At 49.1% G+C, this 24,672-nt stretch overlaps 1 protein-coding gene across 1 annotated transcript; it reads right to left on the reverse strand.

The window, feature by feature from the left end:
- Positions 1-1,886: 1,886 nt before the first annotated feature.
- On the reverse strand, positions 1,887-7,015 carry PROK1 (prokineticin 1). Its single transcript, XM_008573244.1, has 3 exons — positions 6,944-7,015; positions 3,647-3,772; positions 1,887-2,006 (listed from the first exon to the last, which is right to left on the reverse strand). The coding sequence occupies exons 1-3, from the start codon at positions 7,013-7,015 to the stop codon at positions 1,887-1,889; spliced, it is 318 nt and encodes a 105-aa protein (XP_008571466.1).
- Positions 7,016-24,672: the final 17,657 nt, after the last annotated feature.

Here is a 24,672-nt window from a genome sequence, read left to right on the forward strand (position 1 = left end):
GGGACGGAGTGAGGCAGCAGTGGCAGCGCCCTGGGGCACCCTACTGCCTACAGCCACTGTAGCCTGCTCTCTGCTGCTCTGAAGCACCGGCCATGGTGCTTTTCACTGGAAAAGAGACTCGTGGGCTGTAAGAGGAACAGGAACACAAGTCAGCAGAGCAGGTGGCACTGTCTGCATGAGGAGAGGAAAACAAAGACAGACCTCTGTGCGGGGCCCTGGCCTGGCCTGAATGGATCCTGGACCGAAGATTGTTCTGAGCACCCCTGGGCAGGGAAGGCGTTAGTGGAATGGAGGGCAAATGCAGAAGGAGACCCCAGAGAGGGCAGGAACCACCCCCAACTCCCAACCCCACCCCCAGCCCCAGAAACCCCAGTCTTCCTGGAGGCTTCCAAGAAATAGAGTGTGATATGAGGTATTTTCTTTTTGTATTTTGCACGTTTCTAGACCAAAAATTGAGGTGGAGAAGAGGCAGTGAGACCAGTAACATGCGTTTAGAAGCCCCCAGCCCGTGGGCTCAGACGCAGGGCTGGGGCCTTGCCAGCTCCATCACTGAGATGGATTTCCTTGGCCCAGGCACATGGTGGCCTGGTGGGGTCAAGCACTTGACATAAAGCAAAAGAGACCAAATTGCAGAAATGAGAGCTGCGACCGGTTCCAGCTACACAGTCTCACCAATAGAGTCTCCCCATCCCATGCTAGCTCAGAGCCCCTTCCTGCCTCCAGCCCCTCCAGCAGCACTCTCCCTGCCCACAGCTCCTGAGCTGCCTCTCACCCCTCATTCACAGAGACCTAGAAATCTACTTTCTCCAAAAATTGCTCTGGCTGGGAGCAGAAATACCAGTTGCATCCCTACCCCACCTGCATGAACACCATGGCCATACACCTTGGTTCATGCCTTTATTCTGAAGCCAGGTCGGTGTGCATAGCTGCCTCCCTAGTCTGAAATCAATGCCCCTCTCAGCCCCTGCCCTGCCCCCCACCCTCTCTTCTTCTTCCCTCCCCCAACCAGCCCGCAGAAGACTGCTCTCCTCAAGGTCACAGACCTGCTGTCAGGGGCTGATCCTTGGAAAGGAGCTGTTTAAAGTCGCTCCCTAATTGCCTTCTGAAACATCAATATCAGAATAGATTGAACCGCCACTATTTGCATTTTAATGGGAAGGCAGTGGGAAGGGAGGCTTCATTGGTTAACTGGTAAAGTATAGTAGGAGGGACCTTAGAGACATTGTGATTCTGGCCCAGCGGGCAGGCGCAAGGTCACAGGTCACAGGTCACAGGCTGGCTGGGACTGGAGCGTCATGAGGCTGATTGACTTCCCTGACTCCCCATACCTGCCATGAGGTGGCTTCCACTGCCCTCTGAGAAGAGTGACCTTGGGCCTTGTGGTCTAAAAACAGGGAGCTAGTCAATCAAAGGAAGAGGAACATCCCTCAGGCTGTCCTCAGAGGACTGGTGGCTCTAAGCAATGCCCCCAAGGTCCTGCACCCAGGAAGGTCTGATTCAGGGAGAAGGGCACATGCAGGGGGAAGGGCAGGCCCAGGGAGGAGAGCAGGGCACCCAGAGAGGGGAGACAGATGTCTGTTCAGCCATTTACCACCTCTCAGGCAGCCTGAGAGGGAAGAGAACTAGGCTGGCCACCTCTCAGGGCCACAGCTCCAGGCTGGGACACCCTCAGGCTGGCTTCGTGGGCCATGTCATGGTGGAGGCATGTCCGCCCAGGTGCATATGTGTGGATTAGGCACGAGGGATCAGGGTAGTCCATGTGGGGACTGGGGGAGTTGGGGGAAGCTGGGTCACGTGGTAGAAATACAAATCAGAAGAGATCACACCAGGCTGTGCTCAGGAAGAGGCCCCGTGGGTGTCCTGAGACCAAACAAGCTCCGCTCCTCCTAGAAGTTGATGCTCTTCAAGTCCACAGAGCAGCGGTACCTGCCATCCAGGAACCTGGAGCACAACAGGTTGGGCAAGCAGGGACAGGTGTGGTGCTGGCGCTTCCTGATGAAGGGGATCTGGGGAGAGAAGAGAGAGGCATCTTCACCAGAGGGAGGTGGGCCTCCTGGCAGGAGCCGCTGGTCAGCCCCAGCCCCCACCCCCTAACCTGCTGACCCCCACCTCATACAACAATAATAGCAATTACAGATGAAGAAACTGAGGTACAGTGTGACTAAGAAATGTGCCAAGACCACGCAGCTAATTTGTGGAGGAGCTAGGATTTGAACCCAGGCAATCTGGCTCCTGAGACCCAGCACGCATGCCTGCACCCACACACACATCCGTGGATTGAATACTTACTGCTCATCCATTATGTACTCAGCATGTGGTGGTGCAGCCGTGAACAGGACAGGCACTCACACCCCAGAGGAGTGCTGAACCACTGAGATACCCTCAAGGGGGTTTGAAGAGGAGCAGGTAGGAGCACAGGTCTGGTGTTAGAGTGCCTGGGTTCAAATCCCAGGTTTGCCATTTTTCCAGCTCTGTGATAATTGGCAAACTATTTAGCTTCTCTGTGCCTCAACTTTATTATCTGCAAAATGAGTTAATAATAGCAACTACCAAATATAGTTGTAAATTATATATTAATCATTATATTTTTAAAAAGCACTTAGTATAAAGAGTGGCATGTAGGAAGCACTCAGAATTAGTTTTTATCACCACTGTTGTCCTCACTGGGAATATGGATCTGCAACTGACCTGCACCCCAAGGCAAGGAAGCCTGCGGCTCTGTCGCCCTGAGCAGACCCTGCCCCGCCCCCAGTTGCTGTGGCCTCTCTGACCTTTCAGGAGCAAAGGGTCTGTGAGCTCTGCTATGCCCTCTGGGCTGTCAGCTGGCTGTCAGGGGATGAGAGCAGAGCTGGAGCTAGGTGCTTAAGGTGCAGAAGAGGGAGTACCTCCTTCAAGTGTGCACCCCCCGCACCTCGTGCCTCACTCTAGTGCACGGGAGGACATTTTGCAGGTCTTGTTTCATGTTCTTGAAAGGGGGGTTCCTACCGAGCAAAGGGCATTTAAGACCCTTTCAAAATCTGAATTTGTCAGATCCATGAGAGACTTTACAGGTAGTGTGCTCCCCTCTCCTATACACGAGGCCCAGAGCTATTAATCTAACTGCCAAGGCCACACAGGAAAGGAGAGGCCGGGGATGCCCAGCCCCCAGGTCTAACAGCCTGTGTGATCTCCACCATCACCCAGGCTGCCGCCAAGAAGCGAGGAGGCAGTGCCCAACATCAGTGACATATAACTAGAAGTGGCATCAGAAAACTGTAGTTCCAGTCCCAGCTCTGGCTCATTGCCTGTGTGCCTTGAGCAAGTCACACGACCTTGCTGTACCCCAGTTTCCTCACCATTGCCCAGGGCTGCTGTGAGAATCAAATTAGATCAGTGGTTCTCCAGCCTGAGCTAGCAGGTTGTAGGTGGACAATGTCAGGCCCTGTACAAATGTACAAATGTTTTATCTGCAGGACACTAAGTAAGGTGGCTGTCTGCTTCCCTTGGAAAGTCAGGGGCTGGATCAGCTGTCAAAGGGGCGGGGTTGCCCTCCCCCACACTGCCTTCGGGAGCCACAGCCTCACGGGTCTTGGCTGAGCAAGGCCTCCAGTCTGCTCAGCCCACGGATGGCCCACATGTGTGTACCCGTGCAGTGTCTATGCAGTACCTTGTGACTGCCGGGGTGGCACTGCTCTCCTTCCCGCCCTAGTGGGGTGCACATTCGCAGCCCGCGCAGCCACAGGCTGATGGCACAGCAGGTGCCTGCTCCACACTGGACATCCTGCTCACAGGCCTGCAGCAGGGAGACACAGGGAGCAGCCCATTAGCACCACCGTAGAGAAACCAGAAGACATTCAAAAAGCCTATGTCAAGATGGGGAAGAAGAGGCTGAGAGCATCACCCCTGGCCTCAGCCTAGCAGGACACATTGGGCTATACATTATGGCCCCTGCTCCTCTCTTGGGCAGGATGCTCAGGGCTCAGTGGGATATCAGACCTGGATCTGAGGAAACATCCAAGCTCCTTTGAGAGCAGTCGGTAGAGAGACCGTCCTCTTTTTCTGACAAGTCTGGAGGTTAGGAGGCATTGTTTTTCTAGTGCCAGTAGACACTCAGCCGATGCTGGCGGAAGTGAATTAATTGGAATTCTCAGAGTGGGGATGGCTCAAGCCCCTGGATGGTCAGTGCTGAGTTGCCTCGGATTAGGATTCTCCACCTCTGGCCCAGCACCTGTGGTTGGTCCCTCCCCTCTACACACCTGCACTTTCTCCGCCCTCAGAGGCCCAGCCTCATCCGAGGGGCCAGTGCCCCAGAGAACAGGTGTCTCTCCCTGATGTTTCTCTGTTGACCTTCTGATCCCCAGATAGGGATGGACTCCTCTGGGTTGGGCTCACAGAACAGGGGCTGGAGTGGCCCTGACTGGTTTCCGGAAGTTGCCATTTGTTAAGAAGGCCACACAAACCCACACTTAAGAAAAGCCAGGGTCGGGAAAAACAGAAGTCTGAACTGCTCCAGACTTCTCCAGACTTGATGGAGAAGCATCCAGACTTCCCACCTCCAGAGAAGTGTTGTGAATTTTCTGAGCTGAAATTCAAAGCTGGGTTTTGGTTTGCTTTGCTCTAATAGAAGGCCCAGGAGCACCTTCTGGCTGCCTGTCCAGGACTTGGCAGGAACTGGAAGCTTCCAACTTGCTCAGCTCCAGGACAGAAAGGGGATGTCATGTCCTTTTAGCACCCAGAGGAAGTGCAGGTGGCAGTCACCCAACACCAGGTTCCAGCCCAGCGAGGACACATCTCATACCCCAGCTGTGGAAGTAGAGATAACCCCCAACCTTTTTGGTAAACAATACCAGATACTTAGGACCTTCCATTACCAGGTGCTTAAGACCTTCCGTCGCCAGAAGATTAGGACTTTCTGCTGCCAGGTGGAAGGGACTTTCCAAAGAGCCCAAAGTTCACCCTGTCCCAGGAAGGGAGTATGCTCACCTGATTGCAGGAACAGCATGACACCTTATCTTTGGACACCAAGGGAGGAAAGACGGGGGGGTGGACCGTTGGTCAATACCTCAGTCTTTCCTTTGCCCGCCAAAAGCTAAAAGCCCAATGGTTTTAAAAATTGCTTAAAGTGGCCAATAAACAGCGTACAACCCAGCCTGTTACCAAAGCCTGCCTACCAAACTGTATAAAAGATGCTTGAGTTAAGAGCTCGGGGCCGCTCCTGTCCTGAAAACGGGGCGACCTCCAGCATGCCGGAAATAAAAACCTCTTGCTTGTGCATCGATCTCTGTGCCTCCTGGTCTTTGCGAGATGAGCCTTCCCATCAAGTAAGAACTGTGCTTTTAGGCCGGTCTTACACAGCCAGCCCCCTGAAGGCTCAGCGTTAAAGAAAAGGAGACCCCACCTGACTCTTCTCCTGCAGGGATGGGACATTACTATCCCACTCTTGGACGAGGGACCATCCAGTCCTGAATTTGGGGACTGTCACAGTCCAGGGAGCAGGGGAGTGTGGAGATGGTGGAAACTGGCTGCTTGCTGAGAGTCCAATGTGGGACATCAGCAGGACATGGAGGATGGAGGGAGGCTGGGGGTTCCTGGCTCCCACTTGAAGCCCTGTTCTCACTACTCATCCCCACTTTCACACACTCACCCACTCTCACCCTCACTTTCTCCCTTGTGCTTTCCACGGTGAAGATGTTTTCCCACCACGCTCAGCCCTGCCTTTCTTGCTGTCTCTCTGGGCCAGACATTGGAGCCGGCACAGTGAGGTTAAGCTGGGCTTCAAGGTCAACCACACTGCTCCCGTCCCTCTCCATGGGGTAGCCTTGGCTTCTTTCCTTTGTTCTCACCCCCACCCCCATCCCCACCCCCAAAGATCTTCAAGCTACACAATAGAAGGATAGCCTTCAATGGTTTCCATTCATTAGTATAATTCTGCTTTCACAATTTTATTTACACTCTGCATCTCAAAAGCATTGACTTGCCTTTAATATGTGTTCTTCTTTTAACCTCAGTCTTTTTCCTTTAAAAAGAAGAAAGGAATTTTTCTTTCTGTGAACATTAAAACTAATCCAATTCCAGGAATTGTTTGGTATTTCTCTATATTTCCATTCCCTATGTAAAAAGTTGGAGGAGGTTGAAATAACAGTTAATCCCCCCCCCCTTTTTTTTTCTAGTGGCTTTTATGTGGAAAGCTCTCAGGTAAAGCATTACTTTTTGGTTTAATAAGAATGGTTCCAACACTGTAACACGACATGTGCCCCATCTGAAGGTGATTTGAGGTAAAGCCAAATATCTAAGGGAAAGCCACGATCCAAGTTTTTGAACACTAGCATGTGTGGTGCCCCTGTGCTGACCCTCTGATCTGAGGCTGGATTTCTACTTGTCTGGGCTCTTGCTTTTGGGTGCGCTCAGCAGAATGTTGGTGTCGCTCATATTCCCTCTCAGAACTAACTGGGCACAGAGTAAAAGAAAGAGTTTCAAGATGTTGTTTTTTAGAAAAACAGAGGTTAAACTGACGCGATAGAAGTTAATAAGCTTACTGCCTTTAATTAAGTCAACGTGCTATGTCAGTTAAAATTGACATGTGAACCAGATCATATATGAAAACCAAATTTACGCAAAAGACAAATTAGGGGGTGCCGATCCACTTTATAAAGGAATTCCTTATTACACAACAGGAATCTTCATTTTACCAAAAGACTGAACTTCAGAATTTTCAATGCTCTCCTAACGCATTTGAAACAGGATTTGATTTGCACAGCTTCTCAAAGGCAGATCCCATTTTCAGATTAATCTGAAAATCTCATGCAATCCCTCGCTGAAGCTGTCTGATGTTTAACTCCCCAGTTTCTTAGGTTTGCAGTGCGTCCAGCCGGCAGAGCCACCTATGTCGTTCTTGGGCTCACATCCCGTGCAGACCCGGACATCTTCCCGAAACCCAGGGCATAAAGAATGTTAGCTAACTTACCCCTGTGATGACAGCACAGTCGGTCACAGTTACTAGGAGGAGCACGACTGAGACTTGCATTGCCCCTCTCATGGTCACTTGGGGTGAAGGCAAAACACTGCTCGCTCCAAGACTGCTCACTTCCTCCTGCGTAGCCTCGTGCCTGGCGAGCTGGGAAGGCCAGGCTCTCCTGCCTCCCTCCTTCCTCCCAGATCCAGGGCTGCCGGTGGATGCCTCGTCTCTGCGCTTCCCTTCGCCATCAACAATGTTATTCAGATGATTTCAGAGGTGAAGATGAGACTTTAATCCCTAATAACAACAAATCACCATCAAAAACCACAAAAATGGACATATCAGGGACTTTGACAGTTGCTCTAACTCTCCCAAGAAGGCAGTGATTCAGACAGTTGTGTACATTTCACTCAATGTTGTTTTGTCCCTCTGGGCATCCTTCTATCTTGCTTGAGGCAGGGGTGGAGGGCTTGGCAATGAATTAAGGGATTTGCAGCATTGACATTTATCCTTCCCTGAACCAAACCATGCAATGTATATACAGGATTATTGGTTCCCACACACTCAAGTCAATAAGAGTTATCTAGGTATTTGGTGTGGACTCAACACGGACATAGCTCAGAATACACAAGTGGGTAAGGTGGGGTCCCTGGTCCTCTAAAATGTTAGAATCCCAGTGTGGACATGTGAGACAGAAAACAAGTCCAGGCTTGTGGGGTCGATGCTCCAAGTGGCACACATAAGGATTTGCTCTCTAATGGGCTCAAGACAAACACCAGCAAGTGTCCCTTGGTACAAGAACAAAAGGGCAGATCAGCAAGCACATGGGCCTGCAGAGAAGCGAGCTTGGTGCAGCTAAAGGGTACCAGGAGCCACACTGCTGGCCTTCCTGTGAGCATGAGAGTGGCCTTATCTGTGAGCAAACAAACACAGTGGGCTCAGATGCCAGTCTGGAGAGAAGTTGACTTTGGGCGCAGACCATCCTGCTAGCAGGAATCTCCTGGTCCCAGCCCTCCCTGTGCCACACAACCCAGAGAGAGCTCTGGACCCGTCATCAGACGATCCAACTTCTCTCCACAATAATAAAAGTCAATATTTCCCAAGATATGTTTTGCAATGTGTTAATAGGTGTTACACATTCAAACAAATAAATAAAGATTTCTACAGTCAAAGATTGGTGAAACACTGAATTCCACAAGTTAAACCAGCTTTTTTTCCTACAGGACTTTTCAGGGCCTTTCCTATGCTAACAAGCATTTGAAACACCAAGTGGGAAATGCAATCTGTAGTATTTCTCTAACAGATTCATCCACAAAATGCTCTTTTCTTGGAGTTCTCATGGGAGTAGGGTTCCCACATAGAAATGTTGACAGGTATTTATGAGCAAAGAGAGAAAGATGAGTTAGCACTGTGCCTGGGAACCAGGCCTCTAGAGACAAACACTTTGACTTCTGGTCCCAGATAGATAACTAGCTTGGTCCCAGATAGCTCACTACGTTGAAAATGTTGCTAATCTCTCTAAGCCTCAATGTAGAGAAGAATAGCACCTATATCATAAGGTTTTATGAGGGTTCACCCATTTCTTTATTCATTGGCCGTATGTTTATTGAACACCTGCTATATTGTAGGCACTGTTCTTGGTGCTGGGGATACATCACTGAACAAAACAAGGTCCCTGTCTTTATGTAACTTTGACTCTAGTCGGGGGGGGAGACAGGTAATAGAGAAATTAACAATTAGATTTGTTATGAAATGGCCAGGTATGCTGAGCACTATTAAAAGGGAAGGCCGCGAAGGCAACAGGTCATGACAATGGGTATTTTAGATGGGATAAGGGTCTCTCTGAGAAGATACTTGAGCAGAAGCTTGATAAAGTGAAGAAGTGAGCTGGGCAGAGCCTGGAGGAAAAGCCAGTGCAAAGGCCCTGTGGCAGGGCTTCCTGGCCAGCTCCAGTAGAAGCAAGGAGCGAGGTGAGCTAGGGGAAGGAAGGGAGGGGATGCAGTTGGAACAGGAGCCAAGAGCCAAGTCCTGCCTGCCTTGTGGAACATGGTAGACCTGACTCCACATGTGATGGAAACCATTGGAGGGTTTGGAGCAGGGGATAGGCAGGATTGATTCAGTTTGAAAGGGTCCCTCTGACTGCAAGCGGAGAATTAAGTGAGATGATGCCTGTGAAGTGCTTAGCACAATGTCTGGCACACAGCAGCATTTGCTAACTATTGTTAATTTTTATCATAAACAGATGGGCCTGTCTGCCTTAATATAAAGTTTTCCTACAAGGTGAGAGTCAAAATAATGCATCCGTAAGGCCCATCCGTACACCATGACACTGAGACAGGCCAGCGACAGAAGCCACAAGAGCCCACTACAGCCTGTCAGGAACTTCCACTCTGGGAGAAAGGCAACCCAGGGAGAGGCAGCATTTTGCCGAGTACTTGGAGGAGCTCACAGAGGTGGCCAGGTGGGCTCTGGGTGCCCTGCCCCACCTCACACAGGTTGCCTTCCAAGAGACAATGTTAGACAGTGGCCGATTCTCAGGCTGATACCCGCCATTCACCCCCACCTTTCCTTTGCACCCCCCTCCCTCCCCAGCTCCTCCCCACAACACACAAAACTAATTATCCCACACAATTGCAATGAAATACTGCTGCAAAACAAAACCAATAACATTGATTGAGAGCATTTTATTTCTCTTGAATGCTAGTGCTTGAGGCAAAGCCAGGTTAATTAGGGGAGGGTAAGGGATAGATGGTGACTTGGTAGAAATCCCAGAAGAGACTCTGGGAGCTTCAGGGATAAACAGCACTGGTACTTTATTCAATGACTCAGTTAAACAAGCCCTTGCTATGTGTCTTCCCCATGTCAAGACCAGCAGCTCACCATTACTGGGTCTAATTTCTCTCTAGAACTTAGAGCGCTCCTGTTCCCATGTACAGGTGGATCTCAACAGTACTCTTGATACTTGTTAACTTAGATTAGGGTTACTCTTTGGCTGACAGCTGTAGTGTGGAAAAGGAGGGTGGGAAGGAAAGGAGTGTCCTGAACTAAGTAGGAAGGAATTGAAGAGACAAAGGAGGAAGTCAGAGGTGAAGGGAACTGAGAAGTTAGTGGGGAAAAGTGGGAAAATGGTGAAAGTGCTTAGAAAGGTACTTGGTCCCCTTGAGAGAAGAAGGCTGGTGAGGAGACGTGCTGGGCTCCTCCACACCTCAGAGGGAGTAGGGCAGGTGCACAGCAGGCAAATGTGCAAGAGGGCTGCATATTTCTCTGCTTTGGTTGATGTCTGTGTCACCATTTCCAGGACCGTTCGTACAGACGTGTGTGTGTGTGTGTGTGTGTGTGTAGCCAAAGTCTCTCTTGTGGACTACCTTGAAGGTATCTCCCATGGGGATCCAGGTGCAGTCAGCCCTGACCTAGCAGAGTCCCCTGAGACTGTTTACCTTCATCAATAGAGTAAGTTTGACCCGGGCAGTGAAGCAGGTTCCTCCAGCTCTGCTCAGAGGTCATCGTCATTCTGCAAACCAGAAAGGGAGTCACTGCTCCTGTCTGAGTGTGGACTACCTTGTGTTGATGTCTGAGCACATGTATAAAATGCGCTCACTTGATTATTGGTTCCTTGCTAATGATTAAATGAGAGTTGACTTTGAGCCATCTTAGAAAGAGATAAAGAAAGAACAGAACAGAGAAAACCCACCTATCCAGACCAGGGGTTCTTAACCTGGGGTCACAGCTTCCCAAGGAGTTCATGAACAGAATTCGGAAGATCCATGAACTTGGATAGAGAGAAAAATTACATCTTTATTTTCACTAACTTCTAACTAAATTTTTAACATTTTCTTATATTCTCATCTGTGGCTTTGTCGCCAGAAGAAATTAAAGCTGTTTTAATAACACAGAGAAAGATGAACTAACACAGTACTATTGCTGCAAATAGTTCAAATATCGTGTCTGTTCATCACAACGTTGAAATCATGGTAGTCATTAGGTCCACTGCTAGACTGTGTTCATGATGCATTAGTAAAGAAGCACATATGTTGCCATATCACGTTTGTTTTTAATATATATTTTGAGAACTATATTTCAATGTAATTAATATCTTTTGTAATCTTACATATTGTATTTTATACGTTTAAAAACATTATTCTGAGAAGGAGTCATAAGCTTCAAAGGCTCCATGGTACAAAAATCAGCTAAGAACTCCTGAGTAGTCTGTGCAGACTTAGAGAAAAGAAAAGAGACCTGGTTCAGTACAGCGTGGGATCATAAATTCAGGCTAGTCAAAAGAGAGAACCTTAACCTAGACAAATCTGAGAAAAATTTGTGGAAGAAGAAGGAGGAGGAAGAGAATGACAGTATAGTGTCTGGTATTCAGAGAACAGGGCCTCTGAGAGTAGGGGAGTATCTTAATCTTTCAGGCTGCTATAACAAAATACTTTAGACTGGGTAATTTAAAAACAAATTTATTGCTGATGGTTTTGGGGGCTGGGCAGTCTAAGGTCAAGGCACCAGCAGATTTGGTGTCTGGTGAGGGCTCCAGTCTTTGCTTTCTGAGTGGCGCCTTATTGCAGTGTCCTCACATGGCAGAAGGGGGCAAACAAACTCCCTTGGGCTTCTTTTGTAAGGATGCTAATCCCATCCTGAGGGTTCCACCATCAAAACTGAATCACCTCCCCAAAATCCCCTCTTACTACTGTCACATTGGGAATTAGGTGTCAACATTAGACTTTGGGGACACAAATATTCAGACCATAGCAGGGACTATATCCACACTGAGGGATCACAGGAAAAATTGGCTCCTAACCTGGATCCACGTAGATTCCATCCCGGGTCCCTGAGTTTCCCTAACCCGTATACAATTTATACACCTGTACTACCTCATCTTCAGAACTCTCTAAATTTTAAAAATCTAAGGACCAGGTTCCCATTTGGCCTTAAAACTTGAGTCCTGGGCCAGCCCGGTGGCGCACTGCGCTGGTGAGCTGCTTGGGAAGCGCGGCGGCGCTCCCGCCGAGGGTTCGGATCCCACATACAGACCGGTTCCCGCTCACTGGCTGAGCGAGGTGCAGGGGCAACACCGAGGGTTGCGATTCCATTGCCGGTCCCGGTCCGGTACGTGAGCTGCTTGGGAAGCGCGGCGGCGCTCCCGCCGAGGGTTCGGATCCCACATACAGACCGGTTCCCGCTCACTGGCTGAGCGAGGTGCAGGGGCAACACCGAGGGTTGCGATTCCATTGCCGGTCCCGGTCCGGTACGGGAGCGACACTGAGGGTTGCGATCCGTTGCCGGACACGGAAAAAGACAAAAAAATAAAAAATAAAAATAAAACTTGAGTCCTACCCAAGTTACTTTGATCCCAACTGTCTAACTGGGATTTGAGCGATTGCAAGACTTTTTTATTCTGCAGCTAGGAGATGCAATTAAAGAGAAGACACCAGAGAATATCAAGTACCTAAGAATAAGCAACCTGACAACCTGGGCCGTCTCCCCTAGTTGTCCCAGTATGGATCATATAACAATCTGACCTCCAGCCTTTGCACATGGCCAGGCTCCTCTCCTCTAGCTCACAACTGTTCCTCTTCCCTCCGCACTAAGTTTCTAGAAGGAGTCGTCTACATTTCTCCCATTCACTCCTCAACCCATTCCAGTCTCACTTCTGTTCCCACCACACCAATGCAAACTTTTTCTTTAAGTCACCTTGTCTTTCTAAATGTCATATTCAAAGTATCATTTTCAATCCTTGTCTCAATTGCCCTTTTGTGACTTTAGACACAGGTGACTACTTTTTCTTTAAACTTCTCTCTTATTTTCACGACATCATTTTCTCTAGGTCATTCCTTTTTCTCAGTTTCCTCCAAAATTTCCTCTGCTTCCTCCCACCCTTTAAATGAGGCTGTTCTCTGGGGTTACACAGTCAATAGTCTCCTGTCCCTCTACACCTACCTCTAATGAACTTCACAGCCACGTAAATGCTAATGATCACAAGTCTGTGTCCCAGTCCAGGCCACCCGAGCTCCTGGCACTTATAGCCAAAAGCTCCTTGGAGGTCACCACATTGATATCCCACTGGCACTTCACATTCAACATGCCCCTGTCCCCTGGCACCCCCTTGTCACTCTCACCCCTAAACCCACTTAGGTTGCCCAGGGTTCTTTGTTTTAAGTAACAGAAACCAGGCTGGCTGGCTTAAGCTGAAAGGGAATTTAATGAAGACTATTAAGTAGCTCATTGAATTGCTGGATCGTGAGAAACAGGATGGAGCTGAGCGTCCAAGAACAGTGCCCAGAGCCACACCACAGAATTGGCTAATGAGGAAAGCATCTCCCAAAGCCGTACCTTCCCCTGACAGCCAGGCCCCCAAGAAGCTGGCTCTGATGAAGGCTCTGGTGGGCCGTCTGACTGTCGGGCCCAGCTCCCATGCCTGCACTGTCATCAGGTGCACTGGGAAATGACCAACTCAGAAGTGAAGACAGGGAGTGTTCAGAGCTCTCGGGCAGCTACAAATCATGGTTGCCTACCACCACATTCTTCCTACTCAGTCAGTGGCACCACGTACACTCAGTAGTCGAACCCAGGAATTTCCTAGATTCCTGAATCTCCTTGCATTCATGAGTCACTTAATACTGTCACTCGGGCCTTCCCCGGACTTCAGACTCTTCCCCCCTCTCCATCTTTATCACTGCTGTCTAATCCCATCATCCTGACTGTCCTCCTCCTCCTTACCCCCTTCAATCCTCCACACAACCTATGGATCTGCTCTTCACCTCTGAGAAATCAAAAGTCTCCCAGGATGCCCCATTGCCCTCAGGATCAAGCCCAAACACCTTAGCCTGGCTCCAAGGTCATGGATGGCCAGGCCCAGCTCTCCTTTTGGCTTCATCACCCACCATCCCCACCTCACACACTCACCCTTCCAGCCACATGGAGCTCTTCTCAGCTCCCCACCAGGCCAGTCCTGCGTTCCTCCACACCATTCCACACACCACACGGGCCCCCTTCCCTCTCATCCATGTGGTGAGGTCCTAAGTTTCTTTCCTAGTCCAGCCACTTACTGATGGTGTCAACTTGGACAAGTTATCTCACCTCTCTGAACCTTAGTTTTCTCTTCTGAAAAATGAGAATAATATGCTTATCACAGGTTTGTTATGTGACTGCATGACGTTAACTCTGCAGAGTGCTCCAACACATCATGGGTTAAGGGGTGGCCCCAAAAAGGTATGTCTCCACTTCATTCCAACCTGTGAATATGACCTTATTTGGAAAAAGAGTCTTTGCGGATATAATTAAGTTATGGATCTTGACGTGAGATCATGCTCGATTGCCCGAATGGGTCCTCAGTCCAATGGCAAGTATCCTCATGAGAGAGAGGAGGAGAAGGCCATGTGAGGACAGAGGCAGAGACTGGAGTTGTGCTGCCACAAGCCAAGGAGTGCCAGGAACTTCCAGGAGCTGGAATAGACGAAGAGAGATTCTCCCCTAGAGCCTCTGGAGGGATTGAAGCCTTGATTTCAGACTTCTGGCCTCTAGACCTCTGAGAAGATAAATTTCTGTTGTTTTAAGCCTGTTTGTGGCAACTTTTTATGGCAGCCATAAGAAACTAGCTCAGACACTCAACAGATACCTGTCCTCCTCCCCCTCCTCCTTCCTCATCCCTTCCAGCAGGGGTCCCATCAGGGATGCTGCTGAACTGGGGACCAAGGAAACTAAGTCCTGGCCAGCCAACATCACACTAAAACCCTGTTTCCTTTACAAGCAATCACTGTGGAGAAGGCCTCTCTGAAGGGCATCGTTTGAATACAGACATCGTCCCCACCTCACCCCGGGAAGGAAGTGGCTTCCCAGATGTTCTACAGTGAGTAAACCCAGGGGACCACAAACAAATAGCTACTCGTTTCTGGTCCCCCATTCTCACTGTCCAAGGACAGAATAGGATAATTTGTTCCCATTTATCTTGGCTCTTTGAAGACACCCGGGATTTACAGCTTCTGTTTGTTTGTTTCTTAAACTGTTCTAAGTAATGCTGGGACACATTTTTCCATGGAACCTGGTTATCTTGACTAAACTCCCCCATCACGATTCCTAAGGGATCTACACAGGAACTTAGAGTCACAGGCATTGTAAAGACACCCACAGGCATTGTAAAGGGGTGAAATGGGCCTAGGCTGGCTGGGAGGGATGGGAAAAAGCCAGCCACAGGACCGAAAGGGCTTTCTCTCCACAGCTCTCTAGCACCCACTGTCAAGGTACCACTTTGTGTTTTCTCACCCAAGGTTTAGTCCCAAGGCATCCTGGTCTGTTCCTGCCCCCTCACTGCACAGAGAAGGAACCTGAGCCCAAAAAGGTTATGGAAGTGCTTGAGGTGCAGCTGGGTGATGGCAGAGCCCAAACTCGACCCAGCTATGGCATGGGAGAAGGAGGCACAGAGTGAAGGAGCCTGGCTCAGCCACGTACGTCAGTGGGGATTCCCTTGCTCCTTCAAGTCTGTGTCAGAGCATGTCTGTCTCACTTCACATGTTTTTGAGGGGAACAAAGGAGAGAAGGTGGGTTAACACACTTTGTGAACTGTGATGTCTTTTACCAAAGTGGGATTAAAGTGTAGAAGTTACAGAGAAAAGATTTTAGTCCATTATAAGGAAGAACATACCAGCAGATACAGGAATCAGCTGCCAAGGAGGTGGTGAGCTTCTCATTGCTAGATGGGTTCAAAGAGGCCTCATGGCTGACCGTCTATCAGGGAGGCTATAGTCGTGATTCTTGCCCTTAGTAGCCTTTAAGATCCTGACAGACTGAATACACAAATGGACAATGGCCAGACCACATATGAAGGTAGACCTTTGACCTACAATCTGCAGTAACCAGCCCAGAAAACCAGCCCCTTATCTACAATAAACAACCCAGGAAGCCGGGCTGGCCAGTCAGCTCACTTGTTTAGAGCGTGGTGCTAGTAATGCCAAGGTCAATGGTTCGTATCCCCCTATCAGCCAGCCACCAAAAAAAAAAAGGAAGAAAAATGACACTCACACCCCAGGAAGCCAAACAATAACCCCTGTGAACAATCAGCCCAAAATGGTCAGGACTTGATTAATAACTGACAGCTTCCCTAATTTTTGTCCCTGCTTACAACTTAGGACCAACCAGAGAAAGCCAAATATGTACCCCTAACCAATCACACAGATTGCCCCCCTTCTCGTTAGTCTGCCTACAGCTTCTTCATACCAAAGGCCTCCAGCCAAGGCACACCTGAAGTCTTCCCTTTTTTCCACTATAAAGCTTTCCCTCTCCTCTGCCTGCCTTTGAGTCTTTGCAAAAACAAGGTGACAGTGGCTGACTCCCTTGCTATATCTAGCAAGCTCAGGATAAATAGCCTTTGCTTTTCCCAATGGGTCTTCATTAATTTCAACAATTCTTTTAAATGCTAAGATTCAAATGAATGAGTGCGTGTGTCAGAGAGTATGTGTGGCTGTAATTTTGTGCCCAAAATCACATACATCCACGTACATAGGAATATGCCTCACATGTTACCCTTGCTTGTGACTTTCTGGACTTTGGATAAATCCCTCATAGCAGGCTCCACTGAGCCCCACAGCATCACATCCCCTGGGGCCATCTTTGATATCAGTGGCAGCTGTGATGGAAAATTCCATGTGGAATTTCATCAGATTGACCTGGTGCTGACAAGGTCCACCTGAGGAAGTCCACTTCTTCTGACTTGATGCCTCGAGGCCATCCTGCACTGCAGGAGCTCAGCCCACCTACCACACAACGTTCAAGGGCAGGAGGCTAATCCCTCCCCACCCAGGGGAACCCCCAACCAAGGGAATGGGAGCTAGTGGGTAAATGCTCCGACCTAGCAGGGTCTTCTTGGGAGGACCTCTTCGTAAGAGGGCCCAGAAAACTTCAGACCCCAACCTGGAGAAAACATTCTTTATTGGCATTTCCTTCTTCCTTGCCTCCCTCTCCCCACTCTCTCCTATTTTCTGGAATCAACTCCAAATAAACTATCTGCACTCAGTCCTTTGCCTCTGGCTCTCCTTTCTGGGGAACCCAAGCTAAGATGTCACTCAGTGTTTAGAACTTTATTTCCCTTCTCTACAAAATAAGTGGCTTTCAGACCCTGTGCCTCTGGGGCTGTCCTGGGAGGAAGGGGAACCTCCCTGTGGCTAGTGAAGCCCAGCAAAAAGCTCCCTTCCCTGCTGTAACAGAGAAGCTCCAGTGTCGGCTCATTTACATATTGGGGGTCCACATGAGTTCACTTTCTGAAAGGACTTGTTCTTTGACATGCTGGAAGACTACTGGGTGAACTGATCTTGAATGTACCCTCTAGGCTCTGAAGGTAGTTTCAGAAAGGAGAGCCCAGTCTCCCATCTGCTCCTGCTGAGGTAGAGCCCTTGTCTGAGGTGGCTTTACTGGGGCCTCCTCTCAAGGACACACTCAGAGCCCTCTGCCTGTGTGGTCATGAGGTCTCATCAAAAAGAAGCATGGAGTTAGTATGTGCCCTTAACTGGATATGTCCAATAAATCTGTGGACATTCCTATGTGGGATGGATTTTTTCTTCTTGTAAGAGGCTCCCCCAGGCACCAGAAACTTCTCTGGCTTATTAGCTTGCTGGCCTTCCTATAAATGTCAAAGCCACCCCCTCTATGGGAGCCCAGCAAAGTCTTTGAAGTGGCAGTGGCCATAAACAGCCCAGTACTTCCTTACTAATGGCAGGGAGGTTGGAGACAGTCAGACGACTTCAGTCTTCTTGCACTCTGATGACTTCCAGCCAAGTGAAAAGATGCCCAGGGTTGGAGGGCAAGGAGGGCAATTGCTAAAAAGCCAGGGGCCCAGGAACAAGGAAAGCTGTGGTAGGGAGGACCCCCCTCCCTGAAGCAATCGGGAGAGATTTCTTCCTCTTTCTGCTGGCCAGAACAAGGTTCTCAGGAGAGGAGGACCCGGGAGTCAGTGCTCCCAGCTAATTCCCATGTGATCCAGCTTCTTTCTAGGCATAATTGGAATGTGGACTAGAGAAAATTCGGAGTCAGGAGCAGGGCCAGTGGAAAACCCCTGAGGGGCCACAGCCACTAATCCTGCCCCTAAATTCTCCATGTGTGGTCTCCTCTGGCCCTTGGTTTTCCATCGATTGAATGGGGTGAGCAGCCCTGTGAAAATCACAGCATATTAGAACTGGTCGAGGCTTAAAGATCTTCCAGCACAGTCTCTTCAGCTTGACAAGAAGCCAGGAGACTTACTGGGCTGTGGCAGCCTGCAGCAGGGGCCAGGACTCCTGACTCCCACCCAGCGTGGGTGCCCCCTCCTAGCTGGCCAGACTCCTGCTCATCCTCTGCCTGTTCACCCAGCACTCTGAGGTCACTACCAAAGAATGTTTCCTGGCCCCTCTTGTCAACTCAAGGCATCTGTTCTCAGCACCTGACTTCTCAGGTATGTAGGTCACATCTAATCCAAGGGACAGCACCATTACAAATAGGCCTCCTTAAGAAGCTGTTTTCCATGGCAAAAAATAAGTGGTGTTCTAGTGAAGTTTTCAGACTGTTTTGACCATGACCAACTGTAAGAGACAAATTGTAACATGAATGTACATTTAAATAAAACTAAAAGAAAGGGTTCATGAAATAATACTTATCCTTATTACATGCAATACACGCTGATATTTTCTGTTCTAGTCTAGTGCATGTCATCTTTTAATGCTGGTTGCAATCCTCTACACCAGGGATCAGCAAACTTTTTCTGTAAAGGGCCAGATAATAAGTATTTTAGGCTTTGAGGACCATATTATCTCTGTCATAACTAACCAACTCTGCCAATGTAGTGGGAGATCTGCCACAGACAGTAGGAAATGGATGGGAGTGGCCACGTTCTGATAAAACTTTATATATAAAAACAGGCGGTGGTTTGAATTTGGCCCATGAGCCATAACATAAGTTGATTTCCTGACCCACTAATGGATCTCAATCCACCATTTGAAACTCATTGCTGTAGGCAATCATTCCCCACATCTTTCCTCCTAACAGAAACCAAATGTTGCTCGGTACATTCCTCTGCTCCATGCAGTATGATGCCCCAGTGCTTATAAACTGTGACTTGGGGGAACCTGACCATATCCCTAGTACTAGTGCTGAATCTTGACCAAAGTCAACCCACAACATCGTTCACCTGGTACACGTGGTATAAGTTGGCCCAATCATCATGAAAAGAAGGCCTTAAAGTCTTTGCTTGGGAGAATGGTTTCTTTCTACAGCTAGATGAATCAGGGAAGCATAGAGCCCCAATTTCTCCTGGTACCATGGGGGGTTAGAGGATTGGGATCACCTGAGTAGCCAGCCTTAGAAAAAAGCCAAAGCTGAGGATGACAGAGCAGAAAGATGCAAAGAACCTGGATCCTTAATTTGACCACATGTTAAGACACTTTTAGTCAGGGCTCTCTATTCTTGCAGCCAAATGCATGCTGATACAAGCCCTGTACATTGTGGGGGGGTTCCTACCCAAAGACAGAAACTTAGCCTTATCTTGAACAATAGTCCTCATTCCAAGCAGCTGGGGATCCAAGTCTTTCACCTGCTGATTAGGGTCCCCTCTCTCCTGGGGGTGCCAGCCTCCCAGAAGCCAGCAGCCTTCAACATGGTTTAGGCTCTAGGTCCAATGCTCCTGTTTTACTCACATAGGCTGAGAGTTGCCTGACATTTGCAGAAATCAGGACCAACTCACTTTAATTTTTTAATTTGAAAAGCATCCCATTAGACTTCGGCTGAGGGAAGTCTCAATAGGAAGTTTACATTTATCAAACGGGTGGTTGTTGGGATAGAAACTTTTCATCCAGATGGGAAAGATGAAGCATCCAAGTTGACCATTCCCTGTGGCCTGGGAGGAAGCAAACAGGACACTCTCAGTAAGGCTGCTAGGAACAAGAAGGAAGGAGGGGACTCAGTGCTGCTGAACTGTGCAATCAAAAATGGTTAAAACAGTCAGTGGTTAGAGCACGGTGCTGATAATACCAAGATCCAGGGTTCTGTCCCCGTACCAGCCAGCCACCAAACAACAACAAAAACAAAAAAAGTTAAAATGGTCAATCCTAGTTATATATATTGTACCACAGTAAAAAAAAAAAAAAAAAAAAAAAAAAAAAAAAAAAAAAAAAAAAAAAAAAAAAAAGAAAAAAGGAAAAAAAAAAATCCAGGGTTCTGTCCCCGTACCAGCCAGCCACCAAACAACAACAAAAACAAAAAAAGTTAAAATGGTCAATCCTAGTTATATATATTGTACCACAGTAAAAAAAAAAAAAAAAAAAGAAGAAGGAATGAGAGTCACATGAGAGGCTCTGAGGGCAGCAGAGTAGGGAGACAGCATGTTGAAATCCTACTGCCCTGAGAGTCTGATCCATGTGACTGCACCTCAGGGAGCCCTGCGGGGAGATGAGCACTGGGCACAGTAGGCTGATGGGCTGGTCAAATGGGGAGAGGCCGGGGCTGAGTCAGTAGCAGTAACAAAGCCAGAACCTCCTGGGAGGTACCTTTCTCTCACTCCCCAGCCGCCCAGCCCACCCGCTGTGACTCAGAGCCCAGGAGGGGCATCCTATCAGGCAATTACTCTCAGCAGGTGCTGGGACGGGTCCATAAAAGGGCAGGGAAGATGGAAGGGGATGAGAAAAATGACAAGTTCATCAAGGGCTTCGAACTTGGTGATTCCAAGTGCAGCTTGTAGGCCCCTGGATAGGGCCAGGAGGAGGCACACAGGGACAAAGATATCCAGGTCCCCAGCTATCTGTGGCAGGGGCTCTTTGTGTTTTACTCAGATGCTGATGCTTGTGAGGAATGTAAGAAAGAAGGAAGAAAGGCATTGTCTCCTCTCACTCCACCCAGCCCAGCCAATGCGACGATGAGACAATAGGGGTCTCTACTGAGTGGACGCCAGCACGGGAGTAGCAAGGCTGAGTTCAGGAAGTAGCTTCTCTTGGTCCTTGGTATTTGGTTGGAGAGAAGGGAGATGAGGTACATGACAGTTGTCCTTTTTTGGGCAGCTGGCAGGTATGGGGATCCGAACCATTGACCTTGGTGTTTTGAGCACCACACTCTACCAAGTGAGCTAACTGGACACAGGCCAGTTATCAGCTACATCCTACCAGGCCAGGAGGAGGAGCTGCATGATTCCACAAGCCCCCACATTACGGGAGAGTTTCTGCTTCTACAGGCTGAACTGAAGGGGCTTCCCCAATAGTGAAATTTTACCACAATATAACGAAGCCTTGTAGGGCAGCAGGGCCTTTGTGAAAATAGAATTCTGCCAGTTGTGTGGGAAATAAATGGATTTTTTTTTAAGTGGCCAAGATCTCTTAGTTCTAGTCAAGTAGAGTCATGGAGTTAAGGTGCCCTGTTTAAGAAGGAAAAAAACTTTTTCTGGTCCTGGGAAAGGTCTGTGTGAGATTTCCACATGGGAGTTTGGAGATGTGGCTGAATGAAGCCAGCAGCTGAGCCAGACTGCCGGAGAGGCAAGCTCCATCTTCCTGCCCTGATGGCAGCACCTCCTCAGCACGCAGATGCAATCTCTCTCTCTCTCTCTCACACACACACACACACACACACACACACACACTCACACACACACTCACTCACATCTGAAGTGCTGTCCATCAATAACATTTTCATTTTCTGACCTGACAAGCTGGGCTTCCTGACATCAGGAAGCCACTCTTTGCTAATGGGAGCTTCATCTCTAACTGGGAGCTTCAACAATGAGTAACCCCCTGAAACATACTCCAGGTAGGGGAGGCAAGAAACCAGAAGAACCGGGAGATACATGGGAAACAGGAGATGAGGTTGGCGTGGGGGGGGGGCAGGGAGAGGTGCCAGCCTAGTCACTCATTCACAACAGTATTTATTGAACATCTACTGCCTGCCAGGCACTGTCCATGCCTTATCTCATGTTATACTCCCAATAGCCCCAGGTGATTAGTCATTCTTTTTCTTTCTTTCTTTTTTTTTTTTGGTGGCTGACCAGTATGGGGATCCAAACCCTTGACCTTGGTGTTATAATACCACACTCTAACCAACTCAACTAACCAGCCAGCCCTGAAATAGATATTCTTACAGGTAGCAGGGTACAGGTATAGAAAGAATATAAGCTTTAAAATCAGTTCTTGGATTTAATCTTGCTTGCCATACATTGGTTGGGGAGGTTGATGGGCCAACAGGTGACTCCAGTCCAGCAAATAGAGGCTATCACAGAGGCCCCAGGTCCAGAGATGGTCAAAAGAAAGGCTTCATGGAGAAAGGATGCTTGAACTGAAGGATGAGTGGGGTGCACTCAGCAGACATGGAGAAATGATCCACTAGAATAAACAATACTTATGACAGCAGAAAGACAGAGCACAGCGCACTTCAGTAGCTGCAGAGACATGGATCGGAAGTGACGGGCGACAGTTGGGGCTGGAGAGGTTGGACACCAGAGCAGTGGGAGGGAGACTGGAGCCTTGTCCATTGTGCTTGTAAATCTAGGTTTCATCTTGAGGGTGGTGAAGAGCACTTTGAAGGAATCTGTGTGTCATACAGAGAGACCTTCAGCAAGGACATGACGGAGGAGTAGGGTCCATCCTGGAGATGCTGGGCCAGCTGGCAGACTGTTTAACAGGTGGGCAAAGTGAGAGGAGCCTAGAAGCAGCAGAAGTGGACCCAGGCCAAAAGGGTGAACGTTAGAAGCATTTGGGCCCTAGAATTAGGTGAGGAAGAATAGAGGATGGTTAAGGTTTGGGCTAGGAGAACTGTGCAGATGTTGATGCTATTCACCAGTTCAGGACGTGCAGAAGGAGCATGCATCATCAGGGGCCCAGCAAGAAACCAGGAGCCCACTCAAATTAGGACAATGCATGGAGGGTTTTTAGACAAAGGTGTGGTCATGGTGCAGGGTAAATACAAGGGCTAATGCAATGACCTGGGCTAGTAACAGCAGAGGGGGGCTTCTACCACCTCCCAGCCAGAAGACAGGGAGAGAACAGATGTCCGGACTGGGAGAGGGCCTTGTAGAGAAGGTCCCTTGAGAAGATCTGTGACCCTTTGGCCAAGAGACAGCCAACCCAAGTGACCTCATGGGGTGCATGCCAGTTTCACTTTCCTCCTTTCTTCCACACTCCTGAAGGCTCCCCACTAGCCAAACCTAACTAAAGCCAGCCAGCACAGGAGCCCATTGATGCTGTCCCCACTGAGCAGCCTCCCGGGCCACAGAGCAGGACAAAGAAAGTGAAGCATGGACTGGAAGAGCAAACGGATGCTTTGAAGCAAAGAGCAGATTTTGGGGGGGTACAGCATGGTACTGGAGACAACCCCATCCCTGCTGCTCCTAGCCACGTGGCCTTGGCCAAGCTGCTTTCTCTGACCTTCAAAGAGAGGTTGGGGCTGAATCAGCAGAAGTCATCAGTGGAAAGGTGGATGCCACAGTGTGGCTGTGATTTCCTGGAGAATGTATAGCAGGGGCAGAGGGCTTAGTGGGAAGCTGGGGAAGGTTGAGGAGGGAAAGCCAGTGAAGGAGGTTGGGAAGGAGCCTCCAGAGACAGCCAGATGCTTCTTCCTCTGGGATCCTCTAGCATTTTCCTTCCAACTTCTCTCATAAGACTATAGATTTCATTGCCACTGTTTCCATGTGTCTCCCTATCAAAGTGCATGCACCTTTGTTCCCCAGCCCTTCAAGGCTGACACATGGTCAGCCCTTGTTGGTGGAGTGAGCGGATAAACAACATTGAAGAGTCTGCCCCTGAGAACTGGGGCATTGGTTAATAGGTTCCAGCACAGGGTCGAGGACAGCCTGGAGGAGGAGGCTCAAGAGAAGGCAGGACATCAAGCTGAGCGATGGCCACAAAACCCCGCGGCGTGTGATGGACCTTTACTAGGGGTTACCCTGCGACAGGCCTTGCTCAGGACTAGAGGCTAGAGAGAGGTGTAAGGCTCCATCTCTGCGCTCAGGAGACAGACACGTGAACAGAGCATGACATATTTTCTCCATGACTGAGCTGTCCATAGGCCTCTCGAGCACAGACAGTGGTTAGTGGGTAGTGGGGTTAGGCGGGTTGGGAGGTGGGGGAGTCGAAAGACATCCTGGGAATGAGCAAAGCCTGATTTGGGGGTGGGGAGGGGGAATGTGTAGGGATGAACCCAGTTCTATGTTTAGGGCAAACGTTTAATGCTAGAAGCAGTGAGAGACAAGATTGGAGATGTAAGCAGGCAGGAACTGGTGGAGGTCTGAGTGCCCAGACTTGGACTTTGAACTTGTAGCAATGAGGGCCCGGAAGGGTCAGGAGGAGGAAGAGAGCATAGTCAGCTGTGCTTTTGAGGTGGAATACTGTGGAGCCACATCTGGGTGGTTGTTACAATAACAATTACTGTAACAAAGCTTTTTCCAGTGCAGCTTTTGTACTTGCAAGTGGAAACAAGGTCTCAGACCACCATGCCATGGAGCAAGGTTACTAGCCCAGGTGCCAGGCGGGGGCGGGGGCCACTCAGCATGCTAAACCTCTGAGAGGTAACCCAGCCCCTTTACCCACCATACAACACACAGCCGGTTCCCCTTCTCCTGCTAGGAACCTTCCACCCAGAAGAGCCAACAGATGTGCCAAGGCCTGACACAGCCTTTCTGTGCTCCACTGTTACAAACCCAAAAGACTGACTGGGGGATCATGGCCCATGAGTTGCCATAAGGAAGCAAATGGTCATTTGCCAGAACCTGGAAAAGAATCACAGAGCTGCTAAGCTCTGTAATCCCT

This window comes from Galeopterus variegatus, unplaced genomic scaffold (genome assembly GCF_000696425.1).
Source record: "Galeopterus variegatus unplaced genomic scaffold, G_variegatus-3.0.2 Scaffold892, whole genome shotgun sequence".
Classification (NCBI taxonomy): Eukaryota; Metazoa; Chordata; class Mammalia; order Dermoptera; family Cynocephalidae; genus Galeopterus; species Galeopterus variegatus.